This window comes from Lactuca serriola, chromosome 4 (genome assembly GCF_051521515.1).
Source record: "Lactuca serriola cultivar US96UC23 chromosome 4, Lser_US96UC23_V15, whole genome shotgun sequence".
In the NCBI taxonomy this organism is placed as follows: Eukaryota; Viridiplantae; Streptophyta; class Magnoliopsida; order Asterales; family Asteraceae; genus Lactuca; species Lactuca serriola.
This window is the reverse complement of record NC_136411.1, coordinates 393,769,955-393,781,625: the sequence shown is the minus strand read 5'-3', so window position 1 is coordinate 393,781,625 and position 11,671 is coordinate 393,769,955. Positions and strand designations below refer to the sequence as shown.

General features: G+C 40.5%; 1 protein-coding gene across 1 annotated transcript; it reads right to left on the bottom strand.

Annotated features, from left to right (window-relative positions):
* Positions 1-8,233: 8,233 nt before the first annotated feature.
* Positions 8,234-9,153, bottom strand: LOC145100824 (uncharacterized). The gene is made up of 4 exons (XM_079037954.1): positions 9,001-9,153; positions 8,725-8,830; positions 8,540-8,623; positions 8,234-8,406 (listed from the first exon to the last, which is right to left on the bottom strand). Exons 1-4 carry the CDS (start codon positions 9,064-9,066, stop codon positions 8,342-8,344), a joined length of 321 nt encoding a protein of 106 aa, XP_078894080.1. The 5' UTR covers positions 9,067-9,153; the 3' UTR covers positions 8,234-8,341.
* Positions 9,154-11,671: the final 2,518 nt, after the last annotated feature.

Genomic DNA, 11,671 nt, shown 5'->3' with positions numbered 1-11,671 from the left:
AATTGTTCTCTCTGTTTACTCAATAAAACATGCCACCTTTGGTAAACTATAGGGACCGATTGTAAAGTTTTGTCTAAAATTTATGCATCACGGTTGTGCATAATCAAGATCTTATAGCCTGAGAATGTTTGATTCGACCTTAGGGTAGAATTGGATATTCGAAAGTCTATCGGGTCCAGCGTTATGTGTGGCTAGTATACACTAATGTTGCAGGGTCGGTGGAAGTTTCATGGATTGGGTGGGTAGTGAGAGGCCGGGAGGCCAGATATGAGATGTTTAGCATTCCTATAGGAGTGAGGATTTGATCGCTTGTTACATTTATGTATATTGTTAGGGCGTTGTGATGATACTTGAGACAAATATGGGTAGGTGTGGAAGGTAGTATGGGCCCGTACTACAGAAAGCACAGGACCCATACGCGTAGCAAGGAAGTCACAACCCCAAGGGTTGGGTTTTGGAGTTGTTTCCCTGTCATTATATAGGTTATTAGAGACCTTTTGGTGTATTGCTAGAATGGTGGTCACAAGACGTCTTGTGACCGGATCCAGGTTAGGATCGGGAGCTGGTAGTCAGGATAGGCCAGCATTTGGCAGGGGATCGTGTCAGGGAGATCCTCCGGGAGGAGACGATCGAGATTGTTCGGGGATAAATTCCGAAGATGATTGGGTCTTTCAAGACCGCCATGGTTGGGTATTTTGTTGAGCGTCATGCAGACATTGTTGAGACGGTTGTCGCGACAGCTTTGGTAGTTGTAACGACGGCAGGGAGAAGAGCTGGATGAGATTTCCAGGACCGGGACATGTTATCGATACATAATTTGATGAGCAGAAGGATACAGTTATCTAGGAGCAAGAAGATGACCTGTACTCGTTATATTCCAGCGGGTTGAGCCAGAGAGTCTAGCTTGTGGGTTTATAGATTTGAGGCTCGAGGGTTTGCTCGAGGCCGGGTTATGGGTCGTGTGAACTCCGAAAAAGAGTGATGATTATGTTCATCTGGGATTTGGCAGCTGGAAGTGAAACGGTTGATTGATGAATTGGACCGTCATTTGGTAGGGCAAGGATTGCACCCTCTCAGTTTCCGAGCTCGAAGGAGTGAGCAGGCTTGTGACCCCAGGATCATGTGTATTCCAGATCAGGGTCAGTTGGTTACAGGAATAGACAACATTATTTCAGCGTTGGTGAGCTCAGGACGGTCGACGTGGCATAAGTGTTGTGAGGTCCGGTTTTCCTTGGATCTCTTGTATTGGATGGAAAGGATTGATTGTGCAATCTATTGCACTTTGGGACTATAGGCTATGTCTTGGGAGTGGTTTGTAGCCCGGTTTAGGGCAGAGGTTGTTTCAGCTGTTGTCGTTCAACTGTGGGTGTTTGAGTTAGTGAGTGAGTCAGGGTGTGAACCCTGAAGAGAATGATTTCTAAAGCTTGAAAGCGGGAAGCTTTTTTGGAACACCTTTGGAAAAGGGGTTTGATGTGACAGGATTACGGATAGAGTCCCACAAAAGGGGTTATTCATCATTGTCCGGATTCAGTGGTTAGCAACCATTAGTGGTTGACATATTAAAAGCGCCAAGAGAAGTAACTCGTTGCCGAGGTATTAGTTGGAGCATCTATATGGTGGCCTTCAGGAAGTAAGTGTGGAGTCATTCACGCATTAGTGGCTGTCGGTTTCACTGGGATTCAGGAAGTGATCATCTGATTCTTAGAAGTGTGTGATGAGTCGGGTCTAGCTAGCAATGGAACACTAGTGGGAAAAAGTTGGTTGTTATCGGATAAATCGTTGGGAAGCGAGGAGGGTTGAGAATCCTCCAATCTTCATGTATTATGAAGGCTAAGTTGAATCTAAGTGGGGGAGTGTTACCTTGAGATGTTGATGTGGAAAGGTTTTGAAACGGGGATAAGTTTCACAACCCGACAGGGAGAACAGAGGCCCTATTGGCTGCTTAGTTAAGGGTTGTGTTGTTTGGGGGTCGGCAAAACTCCCCAACATAAGAACACGTCTTCTGGACGCTTGATAGCAGAAGTTGGGTAACCATGTTGGGGTCCTATTCAAGAATCGAGTTCAGTTTGAGTTTTCAGTCGAGAGTGTGCTCGACTCTGAGGGTTTTTGATTGATAGAGTGAGGGTTTTGTTAGATGTTAGGGCTCAGCAGTGCATTCAGCACGAGAGTGCGGGGTATTTAGCGTGTATGGTAGACACGCAGGCCAGGGAACAGACCTCAGATTTCCAAGAATGTGGAAGATTGACTGAAGGCCTGGTAGGGCGGTCCAGTCATGCTGAAGACCCTGTTTATGTTTGTAGATCTATGTTCGGGTATTGAGTAGGCTGCTACGCTTTAGCACTCAATAGGTATGTTCCACGTTTTGAGCATGCTGCTAGAGTAGGCTGAGGACTCTGGTGTATCTTGGTTGATCGGAAGTTATTATTAGGGGTCGGACGGAGTTCAAAGAATCTTGGTGACCTCATCCGTTCGGAGTGTCTCCGAGGTTTCATCTTCTCGGATCGGGTAATACTCCAGTTGGGAACCGAGAATGGATCCGAATGGGTGTTTTAATTAAAATGTTGGATCAAGCGGTGTTGTTAGCCGAGAGTGTGGCATGATTTGGGCAAGTGATAGTCAAGTGGGGCAGGGAACAGAGCATGGTTTCAGGAAGGGTAGTTGGTCGATATGAGGCTTGGGTTTAGGCCATGGAAAGAATTCCGGGAACGAAACTGGAAGTTCGGAACCCCAAGAGGGCTAGAACAGACTGCATGAGAGAGATTCCTGGTAAGGATGGTTCAGGGTGACATACAACACTTTTGAGCGGTCCGGATAGAATGAAGTCCGGAAGGCATACCAGTCAGGCCAAAGGCTCAGGGAACGGTCCAGACAGGCTGAAGGCCCGGGAGGGTGGTCCAGACATGCTGAAGGTTCTGAGAGTGGTCCAGATAGGTTGTAGGCCTGGTAAGGCGGTCCAGTCATGCTGAAGACTCTATATGTGTTAAGTGGATATGTATGAGGAGGATGAGTGGATATGTCGCCATGCAATAGTAATCGATATGGTCTGGCCCCAAGTAATGATCATAATGACGGAGTTGGTTGGAGGCCATGTGTGGGCCTTGTTGGTTATGTGATCGGATTCAGGGTATATGGGAGTTCGAGAATAGCAGTTGCTCTACATGGATAGTGTAGAGTGGAGTTTAGCTCAGTGGCACTTATAGGTGCGGTAAAAGTTGTTAAGTAGACTTCCTGGAAAGGAAAGGTATGTAACTCCGAAAGGAGTGTGAGTCCCCTGAAACGAAGGCAGTAGAGTATATGGATGATCAAAAGTGCTCCAGTTAATGGTGATAAGCATTGAGATTGCACTAGATGTGTGGGAGCACATATGGGTTGGATGCCCGTTGAGATTATGGAACGGTTAGCACTGACGCGGAGTCAGGGGAGATCAGAAGTGATGCACAGGTAGATCCTTGGATCCCGAATTATGGTTGTGGTCATGAGTTATGTGTGTAGTGGTGTTTCATCCTAGGGATGGCCGGACCATCGTAGGCGTGTCTGGTCTTCCAGCCCGAGGCTGAGTGGGCCAGGTACGATGTGTATGAACGTTATGGTTGGATGTTCAGGAGGGTTGCTCAGAAGCTATGAAATGCTCCATCATGTCAGCGCGGTAAGGGATGTGATCCAGGGAGGAAACGGGATGAGTTTCCATCGGTGCAAGTTAATAAAAGTGGTGCCAGATGGGCAAGAGATAGCAGGATAATACTGGGTCAACACCCGATGGTTTAGAATGGTATCCAGTTCTCGCAGGTGGCAAATGAATGCGTAAGACGAAAGTAAGGAAGTGTCTTCCGGTGGCACATAGTGATGAGAGTTGTTATCAGAGAAAGGAAGTCGGTGGCCGGATTGAAGCAGTTCTCAGGACCCTGTAAGGGAAGAGATGGATTTTAGGGATTCGATAGCAGTGTTTAAAGGAATCTGGGTCGGTTTGAGATTAGTGGATGCATTGTGGGAGTACCATCTGGAAGTTCGTGTTGTCGCAGGCTTCGAGGACGAAGCCTAATTTATATGGGGGAGAATTGTAACATCCCAAGTTTGGAAGCAAGAAGTTGGAGGGTGCTAAGTGTAAATTAAGGAAGCTACTCGACGAGTAGGTATGCTACTCGTCGAGTCGGAGCGGGATTGATCACGGGTTTAAGTGGTCTGTAACACCCCGGATTCCCAGGTATTATTTATTCTTGTATTTTTGGGTGAATTGTGAGGAGACTCGGCGAGTTGGAGTCCAAACTCGCCGAGTAGGATCGCGGTTTTGGGCGCGGGTTCGCATCTGGACTCGGCGAGTCCACGCTGTTTAATGAAATCCTAATTTCCAGGGTTTGAGACCTATTTAAAGGGGCTTATGGCTGTCATTTGCGGCCACCAACCCCTAGAGAGAAACCCTAAAGAGATTTGAGCGTTTTGAGAGAGAGAAGAGGCCATTGTTGACCTTTGAAGCTTTGTTTGGCAAGGCAAAGGAGATTCTAGCTAAGAGAAGGCAAGGGAGGTGGACATCTTTCGATTTTGGAGCTCAGAGCATCATCTTGGAGGTATATTTTGGCTCCCTTTTTCTGTTGTTATGTTGAACATGGGGGTTTAGGGTTTCTTGACCCCTTTGTTGGTTAGATTTGATGTCTATTTCGTCCCTATTTGTGATGAGGCTTGAGATGAGATCCATAGAGGTCCAGAGAAGCTTTATTCCTTAAGCTTTATGAGGGTTCATGAGAGTATTGGCCTTGAGTTATGAGATATGGGGCTAAAACATGATTTATGAGCAAATAGTTGTTATTTAAGCACGAAGGTTTGGACTTTACGTGATTATCATGCCTGGGGAGGCCAGATCTATGATTGTATGGAACATATCTGACCTCAAAAGTGAGTTTGAGTTTATGCATGGCATGGACTCACTGAGTCTGAAGAACAGACTCGGCGAGTAGCATGAAGTTTGCCCGTAACCACTCAACGAGTGGTCTTGCCGAGTTGAGGGGTCGACTCAGTGAGTCAGGGAGAGTCAAGGGGGGGCTGAGTCAAGCCGGAACTCACCGAGTTGTTCTTGAGACTCGGCGAGTTGAGTCGTGGTGGCCCCGCAATTCATGCCAGGTGGAACTCGTCGAGTTAGGGAAGTACTCGACGTGTCAAGAGAGGATCCAAGGGAGTCAGTGGACAAGTATAGACTCGCCGAGTCGCCCTAGTGCACTCGCCGAGTCCGGTCAAAGTTGACCGTTGACCTTGTTGACCTTTAGGGTTGAGTTCAGTTGTATTTATGGGTGTATTACTTTGTGTGATTAGACGGAGGCTAGATCACATTTATTCCGAGGCAGATATTTACCGAGATACCCGAGGTGAGTCTTCTCGCTATACTTTACCTAGTGTGGTAATAGAGTTCAGAGACAAAGTATTATAGAGTTATATGCCAGTGTGATTGCATGTTATTATGTGTTGTGATTTGTTGTGATATGTGATATGCATGATTACATAGTTACAGAGTTGGGACTTTCGGGTCCCTAGAGTTAGGGCCAGAGGGCCCACAGAGAGTTGGGGTTGGAGGGCCCTACTGAGACACATTGACCAGAGGGTCAACAGAGTTACAGCCTCGAGTGGCTATTATGTGATTAGTGTGGTATTTTGGGGAAAACTCACTAAGCTTATGCTTACAGTGTTCAGTGTTATGTGTTTCAGGTACCAGTGATGACCGCGGGAAGGCGCCAGCTTGATTCATACACACCTATAGGGTTGGATGTATTTGATCTTGGGAGACAATTGTGATTTGAAAACTTGATGTTATGACATTTTGTGAATGAATGGTTTAATTAAAAACGTGTTTTCAAAAGTGAAAATTTGTTTTAATTTTTACGGTGTTACATGGTCAACTCGCCGAGTCAGCGTTTTGGACTCGACGAGTTGGTGCTGAAGAGAGAAAACCCTAATCTCGAGAGTTGCACCCTATTTAAAGGACTTTATGCCCTTCCCCCAGCCTCCTAATCCCCCTGAGAGTTCCAGAAAACCCTAATTTCGTGTGAGGCTTCATTGTTGAGGAGATTGGGACTTGGAAGAGGAAATTACTGGAAGGAGCTTGAGAAATTGGAAGCTAGCATCAAGGGGTTTGTATAGATCTAGGATCTACATCAGATTTGGGCACATCTCTGAGGTAAGGAGCCTTATCATATGCTATTTCCTTTGTGGTTCATCCTTGGTGGTTGTTTTGGGAGTTCTTTAACTTGTTTTGAGGTCTATCTCGGATTTGGAGTTAGATCTGGGGTTGCTACTCCAGATCTAGACTCATGATGGCCTAGAATGTCATAAATCTTCAGTCTTTGAGTTTTTGGTGAAGCCCCTTTGTCTAAAACCTAAGCCCTAGTATGTTTTGGGCCTATATTTCCTTGGTTTCACGTAAAGTTTGCAACTTTATGTGAGGGTTATATTGTAGAAGGGTGGACCTATGGATTGGAGCCCCTGCATGGCTCGAAAAGCTTCTGAATGGATTGAGAACTGGAGAAACTCGGCGAGTCACATGGGTGTACTCGACGAGTTGTATGAACATGTGCATGGACTCGACGAGTTGGAAGAACAACTCAGCGAGTATGTTGAAGATTGCCTTGGACTCGGCGAATCTGTTCTTGGACTCGGCGAGTCTGGTCGTAGACCTCAACCTCTTTTGGTTAAAGCCTTGGATTAAGTGAGTCGGTCGGCGGCTCAGTGAGCCGGACAGGATGGGACTCAGAGATCGTTGGACTCGACGAGTCTTGGGGCGACTCGGCGAGTTGAGTCATATTATGGGAGTTTCTAAGTATAGGAACTCGACGAGTCGTCGGGGTAACTCTGCGAGTAGAATCAACCAGGAAGGTTGACTTTGACTGAGGACTTTGACTTTGACCAAGAGTTGACCAGTTTGACTTCCAAGGGTATTTTGGTAATTTTGGGTCTTTATGGAATTGGTTGTTTGGTAGTGTTCTGTGGTGAAGATCGTGTCGGTGGTCGGTGCAACTTGGTCTTATCTTTCCAGTCGGCAATTGCAGGTGAGTTCTCCTCACTATATCGATAGGGTCTACGACACCAAGGTCGACCCTTTATCGGATGGAAATCCGGGTATTGTTTGTTATGTTATTGCTTTGCTAGATATGCATCCTGGTATTTAGGATGGTGTTATGTTAGTGACCTGGTTAAGGTCGGTACCCGATATATAGGGTAATGTTATGCTAGTGACTGGTTAGGTCGAAATCCTGGTTAGGATGTTGCAACGTTATTGATATGCTAGACACATCCTGGTTTAGGATGGTTGCTATGTTATTGATATGCTAGATTTCATCCTAGTTTAGGATGGTTGCAATGTTATTGATATGCTAGATACATCCTGGTTTAGGATGGTTGCTATGTTATTGATATGCTAGATTTCATTCTGGTTTAGGATGGTTGTTATGTTATTGATATGCTAGATACATCCTGGTTTAGGGTGGTTGATATGTTACTGATATGCTAGATACATCCTGGTTTAGGATGGTTGCTATGTTACTGATATGCTATGTGATCTGTTAGACTGTTTGTCCGGTTAAGGATTGTTATGCGATTAATTGTTTGTTGTGCATATGGTTGTTTTACGAGGTTGGGTTGAGGCGGGTCCTGCTTTGTGTTGTAGGCCAACATACCCAGGGCGGACCGGATATTCCGAAGGCCCAACGAGCGGTCCGGATAGGCTGAAGGCCCGAAGAGGGCGGACCAGACGTGCCAAGGCTCGGAGAGTGGACCAGGCCGACTGAAGGCCCGGTGTGGGCGGACCAGTCATACTGTAGACTCAGAGAGTGGACCAGGTGGATTGAAGGCCCAGTGCGGGCGGACCAATCACACTGTAGACCCGATGTGCATGGTTGTTCTATTTGCGATATGTTAGGAGTATGTTTGTGTGTGGTTGATATTTTGGGGGTAACTTACTAAGCTTTCGAGCTTACAGTTCAGTGTTTTGTTTCAGGTACTTCAGGAGAATGTGGTAAGGCGAAGGCGTGTTCGTACCGCTCCTCATGTTTTATGGTTTATGTGATATGGTTCTGGGGAATACTCTGATGTTTAAACTATTTTGAAAACAAATGTATGAACTTAATGGTTTTTGAATGAAATAAAACGTTTTAAATTGGCTCAAATTTTTGGTCGTTACATACCGATTATCAACTAGTTTTGATGAACACTCCCTTAATCATAGATTAAGTATCTTAATGAGAGGCGATGCTAATTTGTTAGGAAATGAAAATTCTTGATTTATTAATGTCCTATAAAATAAATTGCTACAAATTTCATGACAAAATTGTTACAAAATCATTTATGACAAGCTATTAACTAATCATCTCCTCCACAATGTTTGTGTTCTTCCATAACAATCGATATTATTGGTTTCTTGTGGTTGTCCTGGAACATTTAAATCAGAACACAATAAAACAAAAATAATTAGAAAAATAATGGAAAGTTGACTTTCAGATAAAAACAATTTAATGTGTATATATAATAATTGATCAAACTCGTTATACATTAACAGACTTACCATTGAGCACGATATTGCTTGGTAAAATAGAACGTGAGTACGCTTGAAAGAAGGTCTTATTCTCTTTTAGTAGCTCTTCCCATACTATATTTGTATTTTCAATATTAATATGTACAGTTGATTAGATTATACAAATAGAAAATTATTTGTAAAAATACTACGTACATGTATAATGAATTAGTTACCTGTAAACGTGACAGTTGGATGGATGTTTGCATGCTTAGCGAGTGTCTTCATGCAATCATCTCGACCCATACGAAAGAGTATGCATCTTTCTATTAAATGATGCACCTATAACATCAAATACTTCGCATATAAATATTACTTTTTCTATAAAGTTAATAATATAATGTTAAAAATATAACTTATGTGAAATCTCTTATGGGTACACAACTTTATGTCAAAACCATTGATGGAAAAACATGTGTATATGCAATGTATGTATGCATATATATACTCACCATTTTAATGAAGCCTTGAGGTTGACAATGTAAGCATGGGAGCTTATGGCTTTGAATCCTTCTCATATCTTTTTTCTCTTTTAAGTGATATATTTCACACGCATTTATATGTGTGTCAAGTAATAATATCTTGTCGATCTCACCAAAAGTTCAATTAGTTAGATATTTGATGTGTAGATATTTATTTATTTTAATATATAGTGGTACGAAATCTTGTTATCCATAGGGATATCTAAGTGAAGGGCCAAAATAGCTTGGGAAATCTATTGGTGATAACTGATAAGTTTCTAGTTTATATTGTTTGGACTTTTCTTTGGATGGACCGAGTATGATGATGTCCCCATATACCATGAGCCCAAAAGACTGATTTATAATAGGCAATGTAGTTATTAGTAGGCCCATAGACCTATGATACACATAAGCCCAATAAAGCTTCATCGAGATTTGAGTTTAGACTGTAGAAGTAAGGAAAACTTGCAATTCACACAATTACTTTTTAATAATATAAATAATGTAGTTTTTTAGTTTATCAAAATAATTAGGGATGATCGTTTGGATGGATCGGTTTGATCCGATCCAATCAAGTGAATCCAAATTGATTTCGGTTTTCAAAACATGGATCCGAATAATCCAAACAAAATTCAAATCCGATCCAATTACAATTCGGTTTGATCGGTTTCTATAATTCGGTTTTCAAAAACCGAAACATTTTAAAATGACATATAATTATAATATTACCCAATTTTACACAATAAGTGAAAACAAATTATTTAGTTGTGATTTGAAATTTTTAAACAACTACTAAGAAGATATATTATAGTTAAATGTTTTATAGATAGAAAACTTTTGAGAGATAATACATATTGATGTTTTTTTATCGGGTGGAACGTTTTGAACCTATTTGAAAAAAATAAAATACAAAACTAATAGATAACTATATATATATATATATATATATATATATATATATATATATAAAATAAATGTTTATTCGGTTTTTTTGGACTATTCGGTTCTTATTTTATAAAACAGAACCAATCCGAAATCGAAAATAATAATTCGGTTTTATTGAAAATCAATCCAAAAATCCAAATATCCGAACAAAATAGTCCAATCCAAATTGTCCAATTGTCCAATTCGGTTTTATCCAAATAGTGATTAGCTCTAAAAATAATAAATGAAAAAAAGAAAAAAAAGACTAATTTAATTTATCAATTTTAAAGACATAATCAAAATTTTTATCAAATGTCTAAAATAGTCACTGATTTAGCAATTCATATGTGAGATCAATAAATGAATTGAGGACAAGGAAACGTCCTTGTGGTTTGTGAGAAGTTTTATTGAGCTGCAAAATGGGTCGCGAGTGGTCCCCATAATGTTTTTTTTTTTCATCTTTTTTTCATATTTACATTATTTTTTAGATAATCTGATTAATATTTAGCAATTCATATATGAAACCAATAAATAAGCTGAGGACAAGGAAACATTGTTTTGGTATGTGAGAAGTTTTATTGGGCTGCAAAATGGGTCGCAAATGGTCTCCATAATGCATTTTTTTTCAATCTTTCTTTCATATTTACATTATTTTTCAGATAATCTGATTAATATTTAGCAATTCATATGTGAAATCAATAAATAGGCTGAGGACAAGGAAACGTCGTTTTGGTATGTGAGAAGTTTTATTGAGCTACAAAATGGGTCACAAATGGGTCACAAATGGTCCCCATAATGAATTTTTTTTCATCTTTCTTTCATATTTACATTATTTTTTGGGGTGAAAACTCTTTAATAAATGTATTTTTTTTTTTAAGATTTTACCAAAATGAAATTCGAAAAATGTTTTTATAGGGTTTTCGTAGGTCAAACATATATTTTTGTAGACGGTATGTGTGCTCTTAAAGTTTGTTTTAAAAATGATGTCATTTGTTGATTTTGCAAATGGCATGTCTATTTCGCGTGAAAATGGTGGCGTTTTTGTTTTTTTGATATTTTTCTCAATAGTTTTTTTCATCCAAAAAAGTTCATGAAAAATGAAAAAACTATAGGATTTTTTATTATTTAAACCTAAGGCTTCTAAAAGAGTGTTAATTAACAAGCTTTTTTCATGAACTTTTCAAATAACTGTGTAGGTCCATACGTTTTCAACCACTTTTAAATTTACAACTTATAAAAAAAACTCATAAAAAGCAAATTGGATGTTTTTAGACATATTTGTCTTTTTCACTAATAATAACTTATTGGTAATACTTAGATAATCTGATTATTCAACGAAAATCATATCATCTAGCATAAATGATGAGAAATGTTTTAACTTTAACTTCTTGTTTATTAATGTTTGTAGTTTAACAAATCTATTTGTTTTGGTTTAGTTGGTTAAATTCTAGACTTCTGAAGGGCGAAATTGTCAATTGTCAGTAGTGTGAGGGTCAAGCAGTACATCACATCATCATGAACCCTAAACCCTAATATTTTAGGAGAAAGAAGAAAAAGAACGATATCAGTCCTGAAATAGTGTTTGAAATTGCTTTTTTAAATAGCTATTGACTTAAGCCCAATAAATTTAAAAGAAAAATGTTTGAACTTCTTAAAATGATTTTATGGAACAACTAAAAAAAAACAGTTTTTGTCTTTTTGATAAGTAAAGATAACCTGATTTTGACTTATTGAAGTT

Bases quoted from the DNA above. Each gene is read 5' to 3' on its own strand.
- LOC145100824 (XM_079037954.1), bottom strand. From the start codon at position 9,066: ATGAGAAGGATTCAAAGCCATAAGCTCCCATGCTTACATTGTCAACCT. The intron at 8,831-9,000 runs GTGAGTATATAT...TTGATGTTATAG, and splicing joins CTCAAGGCTTCATTAAAATG to GTGCATCATTTAATAGAAAG. The intron at 8,624-8,724 runs GTAACTAATTCA...ATACAAATATAG, and splicing joins TCCAACTGTCACGTTTACAG to TATGGGAAGAGCTACTAAAA.